The sequence below is a fragment of the Poecile atricapillus genome, chromosome 2, assembly GCF_030490865.1.
Source record: "Poecile atricapillus isolate bPoeAtr1 chromosome 2, bPoeAtr1.hap1, whole genome shotgun sequence".
NCBI lineage: Eukaryota > Metazoa > Chordata > Aves > Passeriformes > Paridae > Poecile > Poecile atricapillus.
The window spans coordinates 7,633,403-7,654,356 of record NC_081250.1 but is presented as its reverse complement, the minus strand read 5'-3'; the positions used below and the strand labels follow the sequence as shown (position 1 = coordinate 7,654,356).

At 41.6% G+C, this 20,954-nt stretch overlaps 1 protein-coding gene across 1 annotated transcript in view; it reads right to left on the bottom strand.

Moving 5' to 3' along the window:
* The window catches only part of DPP6 (dipeptidyl peptidase like 6), a 404,285-nt gene that overhangs the window by 101,342 nt on the left and 281,989 nt on the right, over positions 1–20,954 (bottom strand). The window contains exon 6 of the mRNA XM_058833198.1: positions 13,050–13,102. Coding sequence (XP_058689181.1) covers positions 13,050–13,102 — 53 coding nt within the window. The remainder of the gene's footprint in view (positions 1–13,049; positions 13,103–20,954) is intronic.

The window sequence follows — 20,954 nt, the reverse complement described above, 5'->3', positions numbered from 1 at the left end:
CTGCATCCTCACAGTATTTCCACTATTTCCTCACAAAAAAAACCCTTAATTTACAGCCAAGAAAATGGCAAGGACTTATAAACCTGTTGCCATTATTCCTTCCATCTTTTAAGATGATTGATCTTATAGCTGAGAAAGAAGGAATAATCCATTTTAGACCAGACAGAAGATGGAGCAGGTGCTACATAAACTCTTCCACATTAAAATGACATTGTCTGGACCAGAGGCTGTTAAATTGCTCCAGACACAGGCGTGACATCAGCACCATGTTCAAAAAACATTACTGAACTAATAAATTGAGAAATTTGCTCATTTAAGTGAAGTCTTTTTGCCAAAAAGTCTCCCCTCAAAATTTTCAGACAAAGAAAGTTCTTGAGTGCAAGCAGAATGATGACTGCCAAGTCACCTTTGCTTGCAATTGAGCTCAGAACAAGATGTAGAATAAAACAAATTTATCAACCTGGTGTTACCTTCATCTGACTTTTAAAATTACTGTGATTAACGAGGAACTTGTTTGAAAGAGTTTGTCCTGGTTTTTCCTGATTTTTTTTCTCTGTGTGCTCCCTCTTCTGACATTTTCTCCTAAAGAAGGCAAATTTCCCTCAGAGACTTTGTGGCACTGGTTCTCCTTCTGAGCATAAACATGATTAACTCTCCTATATAAAGTTTTTCAAAAGCAACTCAAAAATACCCAGAAATTTTCCACTGTAATTGAGGGAGTGGCTCCCTTTAGTTCAATAAGAATATTTTACAATGCCAGACTGAAAATGTCTAAAACTGATAAAAGCAGTCAGATTCTAGGGTATGGTATAAGATGTTGTTCTAAGGTCTGTTTTCATAACTTAATTTTAATTTCAAATACAGAACAACAGGATTGGTATGGAAATTCTTTGAATATGCTGCCACAGTGAACAAAAATGCATCAATTTTCACCACAGGCTGCTCTGATATGTCTGTCCTCCAAAGAAAAAATATAAACTATGTTTATATTTTATATCTGAACCCCCTTACTTCATTATATCACAATTGTGGAAAACATTTACTGTGTAATTAGTATGTTAAATGTCAGTAGTTTATAAAAAGTTGAAGGAAAAAAGACAGCTACAAAAACATGTGGGGAAGGCAGAAATATCTCCTCCTGTTATCTGCATCAAGCCAGCACTGAATATTTTGAAAGACAACAGTCCTAAGGACATCAGCTCACAGTTCTTTAAGCATTTTTTATGGCTAAGGATAAAAAACTATCTGTCTATCTAAACTATCTGTCTCAGCACCAGAACTCAATGTCTTCACATCCACCTCTAATAACATAAAATCAGACAGCAGCTAAGACAGATTTCTTATTCTTTAGAAAGAGGAAAAGAAAATAAGAGAATAAAATAAAGAGTAAATTCAGAAGGGCAATAAAGAACTGGAAACTTCTTAATATTTAAGAGTTTTTGATACATGATGAGGAAAAAAAGCAAACCAGAGAAAATTTGCAAAACCAAATAAAAGCATGTAAAACATACAGGTTGATTAATAAATGTACAAAGAACTATAGATAAGGACATGGAGGAAGGGAGAAAGATTTCCAAGAGGCAGGAATGCAATTCCTTGAGTAGCAAACACACAATTTTAATGAGTTGTTTTTAATGACTTGACACAATTAAATGACTTGTTTACTTCAAAATTCACCAAGGAGAATAGAAGACAGGTGCCATTAAGAAAATTCCTCCCCAGGAGATACAGAGCCCTGCTGAGACTCCCAGTGAGATAAAATAAAATATTATACAGATGGGAATAAAGACTTGCCAGAACAGATAATCAAGAAATCAAACTGTTAGTAGATGCAACTAAAAGAACCCTCCTGGAATTCTAATAAAAGTGCTTAATTAGATGGGGAAGGCTCTTCCATTCATCTAGGCTCATCCACTATTAAATATTTAATTCTCACTCACACACACACTTTCCTTACAGCACTTTTCAATGCACAAAAGTAGAAGGAGGTGATGAAAGCAATTTGAAGTTATTAATTTCAGCTGCAGATGCACATCAATTAATTCAGCTGCTCTTAAAAACATTAGCACTCACTAACCATTTTTTCCAAGATGAACAAATTCCATGGGTTTAGTGAATAAAAGCTAAAAAGCAAGGGAATCTAAAACATTTGTCTCTAATCTGGCAGTTCTTTTGGATTCAGGCCAACAATATGAGCTCAGAGGTCTTTTTTTATTATAGTCTGCCTGTGTCTGTAACCCCCCCATCAATGTAATATTTGGTACTGAGCCTGCAAAACCTTGAACTTTGATGTTACCACCTGAAAAATCACAGAATCACAGAATGGTTTGGGTTGGAGGGGACTTTAAAAACCATTTATTTCCAGCCCCCCCCACCACCATGGACAACGACACAAAAATCAATCACTTGTCAGAAAAGGAGCCACCAACTTCCACTGGTAATGGTATAAAATGATGGCACGGACCTGCCTTTCTAGTCTAAAAAAAATGATTTAAAAGTGCATCAGAGACTGGTACACAGCCCTGGGTTGCAGTGATGCAGGCTGGAGCACTGAAAAACATTGATCAAAACCTCTGCATTTCCCCAAGTAAGCAAACAGTGGCAATGGGCCTTGGATGCTGGTAACATTACGTTTAAAATGATGACATTATCATGTTTCTCATGTGACCCCTCTAAATCACAGAAGACAGAGTGAATTTTTTACTGTATTTTTTTAATGAAACTTTTGTTCCTGGAGTCATATTTTGTCTCCTAAAGAGACAATGAGAGGCGATAGCACTCAGGTGATAAACGCAACCACTTAAAAGCAATTTTCTCTTACTCATGTAATTTTCTTTTACTCTGTAGATCTTTCTCAGCCAGCTTTGACCTCAGTGCTATGCAAGGCATGAAGTAAGGCACTGAATTTACCAGGGTTTCATTAGTATTTATCTACAACAGAGACATGAAAAAATGAAAATCTAAATATTTGAATTTTGTAAAGAAGGAAAATCAGAACTGCAGCTGGTCAAAGATCAGCTATTCAAAATATGGGGGGAAAAAATGCAGGTTGAAGAGAAACAACCTGATAAGCACTGAAGTGTTAAAGAATGAACTGGGAAGATCTTCTGGACGAGCCCAGGTTGAGTGTGGTTCTTCTGAGCAGCTCTGCAATTTACAGGAGAGGATGTTTGTGCTGAAACCTGAGCATTTTCCATCCAGCTGACCTTGCCTGACTTTCAAGTGCTAATAAAAATATGGCAAAATACGTGATGTGATGCCTGCAGAGAGCAATATGGGATTATTAGTACAAAAAATGAGATACAGAAATGATCTCCTACCACCAGAGATAGCAGAAGTGCCTCGTTACAATAAAACTTCACTGGCCCTTAGGTCACACTTCTAATTGGGCAAGAGATTGATTCTTGGGCTTGTGCTCTAAAATTAACAGCCTGTGTTACTTGGTTTCAAACCAAACCAGAATGACTCAGTATTCTCAGTTTTCTTTTTGGAAACTAAGTCTTTGAGCAAATCTTACTTCTTCTCATGTCAGAAGGACGAGGAGATCCTGGAGGTTTGTGTGTAGGTTCTCAGGATTATTGAAGCACCTTTCTAAACAGCTTCTCCCCACACAGGCTCTGTCATCATCAGTTAAAATTAACAAGGCACACATTTATTTGTGCCATTATTTCCCTTTATTATCAACAGTGACGTGATCACTTTTAAACACCACCACAATTGGCCTGGTTCTGGGTTTGGTTTGAAAGTGGGTGACAAAATATTCCCCTTATTCAAAAGACAAAACCACCACTCTAGCTCTGCACTTCTGCCCCATAACAGATGTGTAAACCTGAAATACCCACACAAGAGGGAATGCTTGCATTTGAAAGGGGGTATTACATCTGCCCTCAGGGCTCTGCCTATGGAAGGTCCTTTCATTCCTCTTATCTCCTTCTCATGTGTGACATGGGAAAGCAACTTTTTCTATTCCAGTCTTATCTCCTCAAATTTCTAGTGGAGTGTTCAGTAAATGTTAGGGTAAAGGGTGAAGAGGTATCAGGGCTGGAGTGACACAGTCTGGGCTATCAGCCAGGTGTTTTATCACCTTTGCCATAAAGAGACTTTCTCAGTGGCCACTATGCCAAGGAAAATTCTGGCTGTAGCATCCATTTTCTACCCAGAGGTCCTCTCTTGCTTTCCAAAATATCCCCATACCCTTCTTCTCCATATGTGCTGAGCTCCACAGGGGTTCAGGATGCCCATTTTGAGATAACATGGCATTTTTAGACTACTAAATTTGGTTAGTGATTACCTGTGGAGGAGTCACAGCACCAAGCAGCAGGGAGCCCCAGGACACAGCTGGGGTGCACAAGAGCTGTGGCATGGATTGCTACATATTTCTCAGAGCTGGAGCACTGTACTGTCCTCAGTGGCTGGCACAGGTCCCTTTATAGCCCTCACAATGTGACCTGAGCCCAGGACCCATTAAACCCCACAACAGTGAGAAAATGCCCATAACCTTGCAGGTTTGGGTCCTCAAAACCGACTTCTTTTTTCACATGTCCACAAACAAAACAAATCTGCTTTTTGTGGGATGCACATTTTTTGTGCTGTGTAATCAAACAGCAGTGCACTGGGAGTTTAATGGACTTTATCACCTAACCACAGCAACAAATAGTCAAGGCTCACCCTGCAGGGTGTCTCCACAGTCCTACAGCAGTGGAGCAAAACAGCTCCCTGGGGAAACCTTCCCCAGTGGAAACCCCATCCAGGACCTTGAACATTAGAGTAAAAATGAAAAAAAAACCCTCCCAATTCCCACTATAAAAGCCACCTACAATTTTATTTCTGGGAAGGTGATGCATGGAAGCAGCAATTGTGCAGTCTGTGGTTACTCAGTGCTGTGCACCATCATTTTATAAATTCTCTTTCATCTCATCATCATCAATTCTCATCACCTTTATTGCCCTTTTCTGTCAAAATCCTGTACTAACTCCACCTTACTGAGCATGAAAAAGGAGGAATACCCATGGCAAGGAGCAGATTTTTGGTGGTGGCAGTCAAAGGGCACGAGCCCAGCAGCAGTGCCTGTGCTTTGGAGGCTGACCACAGCCTGGGGTCCAGAGGGGATTCATTCATCCTCAGGCACAAAAACATTTCCAAGTGCAGACATGTTTCTCACCAGAGAACCACAACATCTAATTCATGATTTAGACTTTAATAGGAACCCTGCCTCCATTTCAGGGGGTTCTGTCTCACAAAAACACAATGGGAGAGTTTGCTTCAAACCTTTGGTTTTTTTTTCCCTTTTTGATGAGCCATAAGCTATTGACCTTTTCTGTAACATAAGGAGGTTGGTTGCTGGGCTTTTCTCTGCTAAAGTGCTAACATTTGTGTCTAACTATTAATTACCCAAGTGCTTTTTTTTTTTTAAAGTCATTACTCTAATTCTTAATATCAAATCCTCCCCTCAGGGGACCATTCCTTATTATTATCGCTATACATGGTTTCTAAGGTGTCCACCCACATCACAACTGATTCTGGAAGAAAGAAGCATGTGGTAGGAATTGCTTTGCCTACACAAGAAAGGAACATTTCAAATTAGTGAAAAAAAAAATAAAATGCTGTGCAGTGACCAACATGGGTGAGTGAGTGGCAAATCCCCTGGGGAAATGATACGGTGTTGAGCTGCTGAAGTGGATTTCCTCCCACCAGCACAGCCAAGAACTGCCCTGAACTGCCTTCCAGGCTGAGCTGCTTTCAACCTGCCACAGCTTGGAAGTGAGTGATGCTCAAATAGCAGCACTGCTTAATGAGATGCTGGTTCTTTCTTTTCAAAGAGGCCCAAAATGTATTCATAAGCAATAAGCTGGTATGTGATTTAACCACTATCCCAGTGATTTACAGAGTGTTTAATTGAGAAGATTATAAAAAGCAAGAAGCCAAACAGCTCCATCAGGGCTTGAGCCAAATGCCAGCAAACTCAGATGAAAAATTCCTGTCCACATCAGAGGATATAAGGTCAAGCTCCATGGTCAAGCTAACAAATGTAACCATTCCAAGGGCCAGTCTTCTCTTGTCAAAATGCAACTGAAAAAGCATCTGACATCATGAGGATGTTCTTATTTATAGTCTGGCATAAAAGCCACCACACTGTGCAGAAGTGCTTTAATTAACTATATAAACTATCTCAAAATATGATAAAATCTATAGAATGATAATTGTCGGAGGAGAGAGAAGGAGCAGAAATAGCAGGATCTTCATGAACTGCAGAATACCTTTTTTTACTTATTTAAAAAATTTCACATTTTCATTTGGTTTTACATACCTTTTCATAAAGATTTTATTTCAACCTCTACAGATCATTCTTGGGGGAAAATATTCATCTGCTCTAAGTAAAATTTAATTAGCTGAAAATGGGTTTTATTGAATACTGTACTTTTTCCTCTTAAAATAAAATGTGGGCACTAGTACAAGTTTATAAATGTTAGAGTGAAATTGTGCAGCAGTCTATACAACAATTATCCCATTTAGCCTCCATTGGGTCGGTACAATCTCTCTTCTAGCTTTGCAGATGGGGACACTGAGGCACAGGATTTTATAGTGCTACAGGGACGATGCATAACAGGCAAGATCAAAATAAAATAGAGCAGACTTGATCAAATGGGCAGGTTTCTGAAGTAGATGCAGTTCCCTGAAGTTCTTTTATCTATGACTTTAAATAATGAATCACAATTTCTTTTTACTGCAAACATGGAAATGGGAGCATGAGCAAGGGTAAACTTCTTGTCTTTTGAAATGTACAATAGGATACATACAAAACTGATTACGTTTTCTCTAATTAACTTTAAAGTCCATTTCTTTCCTGCCAGTGGCTTGGGAAAAAGAAAAAAAACAAAGGAGGTAGGAAGAATAGTGAGAGCTCTGCAGAGAGAACTATAGACAGCACTTTGAAAATTTACTCACAGTGAAGCCCTGGCTCAGTTCCTCTCCCTGTTATCACTTCTGTGGATCTCCAGCACGTTTTGTGCACTTACTCCACTCCTGGGACTTCCCTTGAAGTTACTGGGGCTCAGCGTGGGGCACTCGTGCAGGATTTTACAGACCTGTAAAATCCCTGGCAGTGCAGGCAGGAGGAGCTGGACTCAGCTCCAAGAGCACTGCTGTTACACGCTTACCGTGCTCCTCTGAGTGCAACACTTCAATCCAGTGAGAAATATTGTTCTGCTTAGGAATAACTGTGCACAATTGCCTCCTTCTCAAATGCAAAATCAGTGAGGAGTGGAAATAACTGCTGATTTTCTCCCTGATCCTGGCAAGAACATTTGGAAGTTCCCACTGACACGTCCCAGCTGGATGTGCTAAGAGCTCCTACAAGGGGTCAGCACTAATCCCTGACACTTGGCTGTGTTCAGAGGGAAATGGTTCATGCAGAACTGGGTGGGTGCTGGGACATCTGAAAAAATATATGTTTTATGCTGGGCTTTATCTGGGGGAATGCAAGCACAACTGTAAAAAAGTGTAATATTTCTGCTGGCCATAGTAAAAGATTAAATACAGAAGTGCCCCCTTGGATATCCTATTGAAAATTAGCTCTTGCTTAGGGGCTGCAGCAGCAGATCACACCAGTGGTCCAGCAGCATGCACTGCTGTGAAAACACCTTAACTCTGGGAAGAGGAATCCTGCAACTGGGTTAGGGAAACACTCTGCTCAGTCCCAGCCTGACCTTAAAAGCTCTGAAGTAAATAAGTTCTTTTTCCCCTTTATTTCCGTGAAAGATGTGAATGACTAAGATAATTCATATTGGGGCCACCAAAAGAATAAAACAATTTTCAGTGCCCAGTTTTCATAAGTAGGTTGCTGCCTGTACGGCTAAATTATTATTTTTCAAAATTAGGAAAAATAACATTATGAGATAATAATAAAAATAACTTATATTATATTATATTATATTATGTTATATTATGTTATATTATATTATATTATATTATATTATATTATATTATATTATATTATATTATATTATATTATATTATATTATATTATATTATATTATATTATATTATATTATATTATATTATATTATATTATATTATATTATATTATATTATATTATATTATATTATATTATAAACAAATAATAAATAAAGAAATAGTTAAAATTAATAATAGTGTTAGGAGATCAGTACCATCAGTATATGGTACTGGAGTTCCACATTTCCCCAGCAGCTTGCAGGAGAGCTCCCTGTTCCACATCTGGACCTGCAGATGCTATTTGGGTACCTATAAATGACAAGTAGCTGGCACCTGCAGTGCTGCAGCTGGGGGGGGTTATGAGAGGAGCCCTGCAGAAATGTTTAGAACAGAGACAGCTGCAGGCAGCTCTCAGCAGCCAGAGCCCAAAAGCAGCAGCGCTCAGAGGGGAGCAGACGGGACAGGGCTGGTGCCAGTAGATGGCAGCCGGAGGCAGCAGCGCGTTTTTGGGGAGCGCCGGGAGATGCGAGGAGGGAGGGAATAAGGGAACAGAGCCCCTGCACACCCCTGCCCAGGGAAATGGGAACTGTGGAGCTCAGCCCCCTGTGCAAACCTCAAACCATCCAGAGCAGAGGGGAAAAGAGTCAAAGCAGCGGGGGTTTCGACCCCGAGTATACCAAGAGGCTGTGAGAAAGCTGAAATAACAGAAGGGAGGTACTAAATCTGTGTGATCTCTTCTACCCCGGGCTAATGTTAATTTTTAAATTGGATCCTTTGAGTCTATGGCAGTGGCATCTATTAGCTGTCCTATACAGACCCAGTGTTTACTTTGACAACAGCTCCTGTGGAAAAATGTAGCAGTCCTATATAAAATCCCGTTTGGGAACATACCTACTGAGGACAAATTGGTTTGTCAGACTTATTGAGAGCTCAAAATGAAATCTGGAAAACATTGGTATGAGCTCCTTTTGACTTCAGGCACAGCCTGGACCTGGAGAGCCTGCAGGACGTGGCAAAAATAATTAGAAAATTCCCTTTAAAAAACAATTTATGCTGGCAGATTAATAGCATGTTATTTAAAAAGTGATGCCAGATATTAGGTTAATTGGCTTCCTTATTAGTTAGCCTCAGCAGGGGAGTAGTGAGGGCATGAGCGGGTGCAAATCCTAAATTGCCTGGCTCTCCTGATGAGGCAGATCATAGCTGAGGATGGGGAAGGGGACAGAGAGGGAGCACAGGAAAAGGGACACTGTCACAGCCTGTTTCCAGGAGTGACTGTCTGCTGAGCAGGAGGACACTGTGGAGGGGAGGGGGTTTGTTCCTCAGCAGTCACTGCCTCGGCCAGCAGCTGGAGAGATGCCACGGGCACACACCAGCAGGGTGTAAAGCTGTGCCTGCCTGTAGAGAAGGAAAAACTGAAAACAGTTTGTAAAAATGGCAAAGGGGTCGTTGCTCAGTGCAGAATTTTGTCACTGCTGTTGCTGACAGGTGGAGGACAAGGATGGCTGCTTGTGGACGGCAAATTTAATCATGGCCAAAGATCCTGGAATGTCAGACTGAACTGAACCTGGTGCTGTCAGTGTGCCCTCAACAACCTTCATCCACAGATATCCACCACAGCAACATTCCTGTGTTAAATATTATATAGGTCATGAAGAGGTTTTGATCCCTTCATCCAACAGAGGCTCTACCTTCAGCTGATGTATTTCACCACCTGTTACATCACGTTCAATCTTCACCTGCTAGACCTGTCCTCTCTGTTCATGCAGCACCCTAAATACCCACAGGGCTCCACAGGAAGGATAAATGCCCATGTCCCATGGAAATGGCAGTGTGCTGCCCTTTCCACCACTCACATGCACCATGATCATCTGGAAGGTCAATGAAATTGTCTTTCCACAATATAATTTACAATGCCTGTGCATGTATCCAAAAGCCTGAACTGCAAACCACACCTTTTACCCACAAGAGATTCAGTGATCCTTCCAGCCCCTCCTCAGCTCGTGGTCTCCTGATCCACCCCCACATCATGCTGTGGGGACACCAGTGCCTGACACCCCTGTGTGCCTTCTGGTGTGCCCTCACTTTCCAGATTTCCCCTTTATGCTGGAAACTTCTCCACATCCGAGATGGATGTCTCCTGACACATCCAACCCTTCTGTTCCCTGCACCACTGCCCAACCAAACACAGAGAGCAAGGGAAGACATAGCTGGGTGCACAATAGAGTTATAGATGGGAGGAACAAGGAGCTGGTTGTCAGGGACAAAGAAAGGTCATGCACTAGTAGAAAACTGCTTGGACCACTGTATTGTGAATTTTTAGCATTTCTAATACATCTTATGTATGATACTTCTATTTTTTCCACCTTTGTTTTGTCTGGAAGAGAACTGCGCTGTCAGTCAAGCTTTTTTTGCTCTTAGCCAGGTTTGCTGCAGACAGAAAGCTTATGTGCTCATGCTGTGTCTTCATCCTGGTGCTGAACACTTTCAGCCCACAAGCTACTACTCAGATACATTGCCAGGAAAATGGAGTTTTCAAAAACTAAGCATTTGAGTAAATTCCCAGAAAAAACCCAGCCCAACCAACCAAGCAACAGAAAACATAACCAAACCAAACAAACTGAGACAAACAAAAACACAAACAAATAGCAAACAAATAGCAAATCACCCCCCACACACAAACTACACTCCCCCAAAAAAATAAAAAAAGGAAAGCAAAAAACAAAGAACAGATTGCAGCAGGGAAGGGAAGAGACTGAAGAAGTCTGGAGTGTGTCACATGGACACTACAGCTTTAACAGGGTTGATGGTGAGAAATCTAATTTCCATGTTCCAACCGTACATAAAAACAATTTAACATCAAGCTCATGACTTTTTGTGCTGAGTGGATCACAAGATGCAAGCTGGAGGGAAGCAGGCTGCACAAGCTCCAGGGCTCAAAGATTTTAAATCATGTATGTCTCTAGTACCTACGTTTTTGTACAAAGTATTGCCTGTCACTAAGCAGAAGACAAAGAAGTTTGTTGTTGTTGTTGTCTGAGGGTTTTGTTGGGTTGCAGGTTTTTTGTGGGTTGGTTTGTTTGTTTTCTCCTATTCATTTTTTTGGTTTGTATGTGGATGTGTGTGGATTAGTATGCCGAGACAAATCCTTGAGCAGCACCTGAATGTAGCTAGGATTTTTATGCAGAAAAATTGCTGAGAGATGTCTAAATATCTGTACTTCTCCATTGTTAAACCCACTGGTTACTGTACCAAAAAAAAACAGATTGGAAAGAGGGCAGGGGACTAAAAAATGTAGGTGTTGCACTGTCTGATTTTTAGGCCTTTTGTCCCTAAGACAACATATCCATGTTGAAAAATGAGTTCCCCATAGGACTGCCCAGTGGGAATGCTGCTGATCCATGGTGCTCAGAACAGTGGGAGCTGCCTGCAGGAAGCAGTAGGAAACACTGAGCACCAGGCATGGCCAGGATCCTGCCTTTTCCCAGGGTAAGCCCCTAGAGGCAGAAATCAACAGGTCTTTGGAACATGTTCCAGTGTTTTCCCGAGTCCCAACCCATTTAATGCAGTGATATTGGTGAGAGAAAGCAGGTAGGAACAGAAGAGGGAGGTTCACACTGGATAAAAGGAGAAACTCTGCCCCTAAGGAGAGTCAGGCAGTGTGACAGGTTGCCCAGTGAGTCTGTGCAGTCCCCATCCCTGCAGGATTTCAAAATCCAGCTGGAAAAACCTCTGAGTAACCTGGTTTGAGCAGGAGGAGGGACCTCAAAAGAGTGTTTCCAACCTGAGTTACCTGGTGATCCTATCATCACTCTGCATACTAACCAGAAGAAGTTTTTTAAATCTTGCATGTTTTGACAGCTATTTCAAATACCCAAAACACCTACTGTCTGTTTAGCCATTATATATAGTAATGGCCACTAATCTCAGCAAGTATGTAAATGAGTCATGTGCAGTGCACTACAGACAAGGCAGAGCACAGCTACATTGTCCCTTTTTATCATTTCTGCACAGTTATCACCTTTAAGACACTTAAAACACACAACCTGGCAGCAGCTTGCTGGCTTTTAGCTTCATACTTAGCAACAATGACTTGAGGGATTTTGCTGTGTGAGTTATGCATTTCCACTGCTGCTATGGAAATGTCACCCTGAAATGCTCTGTTCCAGCATTTGCCTACATGTGACTCTGGTGTGGTGGCATCCCATTCCTGACCAGCTGGGACACTGCTTGGATTGCATACAGGAAAGGAATGTATCTTTTAAGGGAAAAGAAGGTAGACACTAAGAGAAACCCTAATCCTAAACCCTAAAAGGAACAAGGCAGGTGATACGAGTGGTTGGGTGATGGAGTTGGAACCACAGGCACCACGAAGACAAAACATAAAAAGGGACATTAAAAAAAAACCTGCAACTAATCAAAGCTAAAGAATCAAAGATTCATAGAATGTTTGAATGGTCTGGGTTGTTAAGGGACCTTAAAATCATCCAGTTCCAACCCCCCTGCCCTGGGCAGGGACACCTTCTCCTAGACCAGGTTGCTCAAAGTCCCACCCAACCTTTGAACACTCCCAGGGATGGGCAGCCACGACTCCTCTGGGCATCCTGTGCCAGGCTGAATAACACTAAGAGGAAAAAAAAAATATCCCCAGTATACAGTCCAAGCCTGCCTTTTTTCAGTTTGAAGCCTTGTCCTAACACTTCATGCCCTTGTAGAAAGTCCCTCTCCAGCTCACTTCAGGCCCCCTTCGGGCACTGAGAGGCTGCAATGAGGTCTCCCCAGAGCCTTCTCCTCTCCAGTGCTCTGGTGAGTGGCCAACCATGGCTCTCAGCCAGACACAACCACATCTATATTCTAGACAAAAACCCTGAAATCTGGAATATGAAATTCATGTAGTCTGACCCTCTGGGGAAGCTGAGTACTTCTGTTTCCAGACTTCGTCATCTTTTGCCAGCACACAGCTCGGTGGATGCTGCAGCTGAAAGCCAGGCCATTGCAAAGGGCTGTCACAGGAAAGCATTTGTCACAATACACATTGTTTTGCAGGATTCTTAATGGCTGAGTTTTTAAATGAAGACATTGAAAAATTGCTTACCCATGAGGTATTTTGCTGAGGACATAATATGCTGTATATGAATGCTGATACACCTGCAAAACAAAATTAAGAAAAAGAAAACAACAAAAAAAAGAGATTAGTAACTGTCACCTGTGTTAATAGGGCTCGTTTTTTTGCAAAAATAGTCTAGCATTCGTGGCTGAGAAGCTCTTCTAAACACTTCAGAATCTGTAGTAGAAAAGAACAATGCATTAATCCACTTAAAGCTGTTGTGTGTTTCTCTTCCTGCCCTTTATTACAGTGTTTGGCAGATCATGCACACCCAGATGCTCGGTGTCGTTGCCATGGCTACCAGGTCTTTGATTAAACTGGGGGCACACGGGCTCTGCAAAGGCTAAATATAGAGCAGCCATTAATGAGGACACCTTGGTCAGCTGGAGACATTCTCCATCACTGTAACTAGACACAACGCCTGTTTTCTCTGCTTTATTTCCACATAAATAAAGCAGGCAGCGGTGCTGGGGGATATCAGAGTGGGGTGTCAGGCCCCTGTCAGTCAGGAAATAAAATTGTATTGAGTCAAGGCATGAAGTTGACCTCATATTTCTATGACCTGCTAAGTTGCATCTTCATATCCATCTGTGCTCTGCGGGCCTTGGGGAGGAGCTGGCCAGCTTGCACAGCAGCTCATCTCACAGGGCCAGTTTATTACTTATTTTCTTTTGTAAATAATAACACCAGAGTCAATGCCAGTGATTTAAGAGGTGGTGATTTTCCACTGGTGACAGCAGTCCCTTACAGTGATCAGGAGTCAGGGCACCAGTGTGAAAGGTCTGAATATGAATAATTTTATACAAATTTATACAGGGCGTCACTTTTTGAAATTCTGTCCTGTTGCTATATGCAACTAAATAAATAAATCTCCTAGAAATCACTTCATTTGGCTTCTACTTAAACCATTTTTGCTGTCCAGAAGGTCTCAGAAAGCATCCTGTCCCAGAGGACAAGGGAGAAATTTCTTTAATACTTGTTTCACCAAGCAAGTTTGATCAAAATTATTTTTTCCTATGCTACTCTGTTTTTTGCACAAGTATTTTTTTAAGGCTTATGCCAAAAACCATGAGAAGTCCTGGATGGTGCTGCCAGCCTCAGCAAGGGCCATGCCAAGCACATCTTTAGTATCACAGGTAAGTGTGACTCACTGCCTGCCACTCTGGAGGGCAAACCTGCAGATAAACACGAGGCACATCAGTAAACACAAGGCAGATCATCCTGCAAATACCAAGTCAAGCTTCTCTGCTACAAATTGAAACCAAACACTGAATCCTTACAGTACTGAACGAGCTCCCTGAAAAACAGGCACAGAGGTGAAAGCACTGGATTTCTACCTATGAAATGCAGACAGTGATGCTGGATTGATGTGATTTCCTTCTTCCCTGTGCAGTTCAGTCCCTCCATTACAAGGACACCATGAGGTCACATCCCCAATTCCTGTCTCCATCAGGCACTCAGATCCATAAGGACTCTTCACGCAAGGTGAATCTCTGGTGTGTTGGTACCAGGGAAGGTCTTGGAACACAAGTGAATTCACCACAATCCAGCATTTATTTTAGTACAAGTGTCCTTTTTAGATCCACCTGTGTCTGATGATGTCAAATAAATTACCATTTTCTCATCCTCACCCAATCATATCAAAGAGCTCTTGAGTCTTCTGATGTCAATACCTGAGACCTGGCTGATGCATACAGCCTTAGAGTTTATTCCAGCTTTGATGAAGTCCTAAAACTGATTACAATTCCTTAAATAAAAAGCACTGGAAGACTGAATCTGCCTACAGATCTGAAAGACCTGGTAATACATTGTCATTAAATACTGAGACACTTTTGTCTTCCAATATCCTGGCAGTAGGTTGGAGAAAATGATGTAGATATATAAATTCTGATCTGAGGCTCAGAGGGTTGTTCAAGGTAATAAGCCATGTTGTGTTGTCAGATAACAGAGACATGAGCCCCCCAAAATGAGTATGAACAGATGCCTTCAGGGGAAAATCAAAAAATGTGGCAGAAGGAAAAGAAACAGACGGAAGTTTTGAACAGGACACCTGCTGATGTCCTTGCTTGTGGCACAGGGTCCTACAGCCCTGCTGGAGAGTTCAGAGCTGTCTTAGAGGCATTAATGGAGACTGAGGCAAAACATTCTCTTTGCTGAGAGAGCTTAGGACTGAGGAAAACCAAAGTTGCAGGACACTCAAAGAGCTCTTTTATTTTTTGAATGTCATTTGTCATCATCTTGGGTCTTTGGCCAGACTCTAAAATATCTCACATCAGCTGTGTTATAGTGCACAGTCTTCAGAGACTTGCAGCTGGCAAAGTTCACCCACAGGAGCAAAATTTCCTCAGAAAAATCCTTACAATATGTAGGTTTGCTTACATTAAAAAAAGAATTACTTGTATGAGCAAAGATTTCAGGATCAGACATTTATTATTAATATTATAGTTGTTAAGGGCACAAGCACATCCAGCTCAAAAATTCCTCTCAGCCCAACTATTTCAAACCTATTTGGGAAATACTCTGCCAGCAATGGTACTAATCAGACAGAATCCAAGAGAAAAATCACTTTATGTCTTTCTGAGAAATTAAATGGCGGCTTTCCTCTTAGATATGCAAACCAAATGAAGTTAACTGAACTTTCTGAGAGGATGACTGTGTTTGCTTAATATCTCTACTGAATTTCTGCTGGGGTCAAGATGAATTCAGCTATTCACTTAGCAGCAGGCTAACCCCACAGCAGAGAAAAGTGCAGGGAAGAGATGAGCATTCTTCCAAAATCCAAACTGAGTCTCAGAGCATGGAGAGTCATTAAAAGTTAGTATTCACTTCATTAAACCTGTCTGTTTCTGAGGCGTGGCCAACAAAAACAGCTGTATAAACTCTCTGTTCCCCTGCTCTGTCAAAGAGTGTGGTAAAAGCCATTGACTGATTTGATGCTCTCAGCCTGATTTTCAGCTGGATTCCAGAAGCATTACAGCTCCTCTCTGCAGAGAGGCATATTTGGGGGTAGCAGAGGTTTCTCTGCTCTGTAGATTCTGTGTGTCAAGCCATCATGAGTCAGAACAGGTTTGAGAGTGCTCTGAAGGGCTCTGGGTATCACCACAACCAGGTCACAGAAGCTCCCATGCCAGCTGTCACCAGCAAGTGCTGTAAAAGTCATTATGACAAAACCATTGGGCCAGAAACACTCTCCCACTGGGCTTCTCATCCCAGGTCACAGCACAGATCTTGTTTACTTTCAATCTAAATTATGCCGTGCAACACGTGCATGTTTACACTGAAATTATAAAAGGACTGAGAGACACATCTATCTGTTCCACTGAAGTCATGGCAAGGCAATTATCTCTCAAAAATTCAGAAGAACGCAGGGCTAATTATATGTGACAACACCTTGTTGTGAAGCCACTGACCTCGTTTTATGCAACCAGCAGAAATAACCTGGACCTGGTCAGATGACAGCAGAAATGGAAACACTGCAGCACATGGAGCAGCAGAGAAGGGTATGTGCCCCTCCCATGCCACCAAATTCCAAAGGAACAGGGAAATAGTGGTTCCAACAAGGTACAGAAATAAAATGGAAGAGGCAGTTTCTGTGCTTTGTCACTACAGAGCAAAGCATGGTGCGAATGGTAACATCTCCTTGGATTCACTTGTTTATTTCTGTGAGGATACAGGTCCTTGTGCAGCAAGGCTTACTGAAATAGGAACTATATGTTATTTAAGCACAGAGTGGATTTGGACTCATTAACTCATTGTGACTCTTCATATACTTTGAATTAGAATCCATAGCTGTTCTTTTTGCCCCAGAGTAACTGCAGAAATAGGTGACACATAGCCAAGAAATTTGTGAAATGGGTTTTCAGCACCTTATGGCTGGTATGAAAGATTGCACTACCTGCTGAGGGTTTGTCACAAGCATCAGAAAAAAAGAAAGGGTTTAGTTTACACTTCCATCTCTGTCTGTCGGTTTCTGTCTCACTTTGTGGGCTGATGCCAGGCCAGCACCAGCAATAATCAGCACTTATGGAAGGCTTTCTTTAATGTTTGCATGACAAGGTGCTGAATAAATACAAAGAAGAGGCACCTCATTTCAAGGAGGTTTACAAACAAAGTAAGGGGGCAAAAAGCCCGTGGAAGAAGGCTCCCCAAATCAGCTCAATCCACTTCCATCTTCCAGCAGGCTTTTCTACCAAAACAGCTGATTTAGGGTCTTACCACCTGGCATATAAAACAGCCCATGGATTTGGGATTAAATCCACGTGGACTGGCTGCCATGAGCTCATGATTGTTACTTACTAGAAAAATACTGGAATAAAGCATGCTTTGCATCCATTTTCTAAATGGCTCCATAGAGCCACCTGGCCCTTTGTAAAGTAGTGTTATTTACATTACAGAATTACCCAGAAAACTCACCAAAAAAATCCCATAAAACTTAGAGCTCACAAGGGACCAGTACAGGGCAGAGCAGAAGTCCAAGCTGTTTTCAGCTTGCAAGACTAAACACAAAATTTCCAGTGTTTAGTGTCTTTCTTTTTCAGGAAGCACACATTTAATCCAAAAAGACATCCCAGTGCTCCCAAATAAAAATGAACACACCAAATAGTCATCAGAAAGAAAAGTGTACAACAGTTTGCCTGATAATAGCAAGAATATATTTTAATGTAATTAATCATAAAGCACTGAGGATTTATCTGGGTAAAATGACTCATTTTTTATTCTGTAACAATAAAGTATATCACCAAATAATAGATCTCCTCAGGATTCTTAACAGACCCTGGTTGACTCGGGAATGTATCTGGTTTTACACTGTGTAGTAAGACAGTAAAAATATATCACAAGCGGCTGGTGAAACAGGAGCTGCCAGATCCATTAAAAGGGTTTCCCACAAAGAGTCTCTAAAAAGACATTTGCTGGAAATAGATTATACAGCCCATTTTCCTACTTATGCTATGAGCAGACAAATCCCCAAATGCACACATGAATGTCAAACCAATTGAATAATCCCAAACATTTGACATAATTACATATTCCACCTTTCAAAATGGTCCTGGCGCCCTTAAACAGTAACTAACGCTGTGATGCAAAATATGCAGGTAAAAGATGATTTGCCTTTTGGCCTTTAGTATCTGTGATATTTAAGCAGGCTCTGAAGCTGACAGATTAACAGGGAAAAGAGAATAAAGAATGCAGGAAGGCTGCTCATGCATTTTGTACCTTGTTTTCTCACAGTGGCATTAAAGGGAGGGAAAAACGAGTTCAGGAGGAAAATACCAAGCAAACATTAGCCAGAGGTTGTGGTTCCTTCTCCTGCATGGACATACCATGTGTGTAAAGGATACCACACTGTCACATGGATTAATCAGTCACCAATAAACAAATCTGATGTTCACAGGGTAACTGTGTTGTTCATACAGATCTTCCAGGAGAGAAAGGGGTAATTGACTAAAAATACCTCTCTGCCACAATCTGTTATGGTAGTCTGTGGAGGATTAAAGTAGGTTGCTCTACCTGTTTGCAGAATGTTCTGTATCTTTTACGAAAGTGAACGTTCAAGAACTGAATTTTCACTTAATGTGTCAATATCATTTGCCTTGATCAAAATTCTTTATGATACCATTGGTTTCGTTGAACCTTTCTGTTCTGTTGAGAGGAAATCCTTCTTTTGCCATTACATATTGAACTGGCCCTCCAAAGGGATGAAAAATCCATTCCTGTACCTGACCAACAACTTTTGTGTAATGTTTGTTCAGTTTTTGTACTTTCATTGTCCCCTCTATTTGTGATTTAGAGCACAAGGGGTTACCTCTGGCTGAGACATGGTTGGTTAATGGTGTTTTCATTTTTTCCTTCAGTGGAGACAGAATGGTCAGCAGTGTTCTCCTCAGCCCAACTATTTTTGTAAAGGATTTTATTTTATTGCTAATGGGCACTCCATAGTAACCAGCTTGGAATTAGATTCTCAGAAACATCATGCTATCTTTTCCTTTTGTGTCACTGCAATAAAAAAAGATAAACTACCAAAATCCATACTGGTGTTTTATGCCCTGCACTCACTGAATCTTGATCGTTTGCAAGAACAAAACAAATCAATAAAGCCGTATAATTTGAGATGTCTTCAACATTCTCACCTTTCAGATTCATTGTGATACTGACCTATTTTGCTTCCTTCTGAGACAGCATATTCTCTTTTGTCCCTGCATTGAATTATCCCTTTATACTTTATCACTTCTCCAGTAATGCACCTCCAGTGCAGTCTCATGCTGTGTGTCAGCCTGCTCGTACAGCCCTCTAAGGCACTCTGCCCGTTCCTCCTCGTGCTTCTAATAAATTAGAAATCCCATAATGAAATGCTACCAATGAGCATTTCCTGAGCATTGGTTCAGCTGGCAGGCAATAGCCCACAGCTGCCATCTAACACCTGATGTGGGATGCTCTTACTTCTGTGCCTTATCCAGCTGATCAGCCACATGTGGGATGTGCTCACCACCACAACAAGGGCACTCTGGCTCTGCTGGGACACTCCAGACAGGCTGGGGAGCTCAGGGGAGGGCAGAGATGGGCAAATGGGTTTGAGCAATAAAGTTGATGAGAAGAAGGGGTCTCTGAATCAATCAGCTGGTTGCCTGTGCTATAATTGTCTCTGTATTCCAGAGGAATTAATTTAACATTTGTGCAAAAGGAGGAAGATCTATACTTGGAGAACACATGTATTGGAGTTGTTAAGGGAAGTAATCCTTTTTCTTGCAAAGAGGAGGGAAGGATCCTGACCCAGCAGTGTAACTGTGCCTGGGTGGGGTGGCACAGCCAACACTAACCTGCCAGTGCCTCAGAGAATCCGGTCCCAATCACAGCAGAGAGGACCAGGAGCTGCTCTACTCATACCCACTGCCATATGAAATCAGCAAATGGGTGTCTCCAGAGCCAGGAAGAAACATTAGCATTTGATTTGGAACAAGGAAGTAATAGTGCATTAAGCAGTGGATCACCAGGAGATGTGTCTATTTTTCAAATCTTTTAACCATTTAATCTCTTAAGACTGAAAATTAAATTATTGTCCTGGTTGTTTAAAGGACACCCAGGACAGCTGTCCAGCCATGCAGAGCTGTGAATGCCCTGCCACCCATGCCAGAGAGGCTTCCTTGGAGAACAATCTCCCATCAAGGTGACATCAGGGATGGACAGCACATTCCTGCCATGGGGGCTTGCATTTTGGAAGAATTTATAACACAAGCTGAAGCTGACGGTGGTGGGGTCATGTGCCACAGGCAGCACGCATGGTTAATATGTAAATCTCTCCCACAAACATACAGAGGCTGTGCTGGGATTAAAAACCGATTTTCTAAGCACCAAACCAAAGGTCTTTGAAACATCAAAGCCAAGGAGTTATTCCTTTACAAACAATCTCGTCTCAAGTTTGCAAAACAACTGTAAATAAAGTGTGATGGCAACATGCACCACAGTAATGGATGGACTGCCGTGTTGTAAGAGAATGCTGCTAATTCACCTTCCACAAACTGATTATCTATCTCAGTTGTTTCATGATAATAACTCTTTATTAAAAGATTAGTTTTCAAATTACACTGTTGAGAGCCTTATACTTCTGACAAGGCCAGAAGGGAATTTTGAGGCCGGCTTGAGGATTTATGACTTTGTGACGGCAGCGGAGTGGAGTGGATGCTCTTTTTGTTACAAATGCAGCTCCAGAAGCAACTTAGGCTGCAGGTATTAACATACAGCTCGTGTGCCAGCTCTCACCCCTCGGAGAGCGTTAATCCAATCTGCCAACTGCTGCTGCACTCTAATACAGCTCTGCCCTGCCAAGCAATTACAAAAGCCTCCTTTTGCTCCCGAGCCACCTGTCCCTCACAGCGCTTCACTGGCACCACAAAGCCC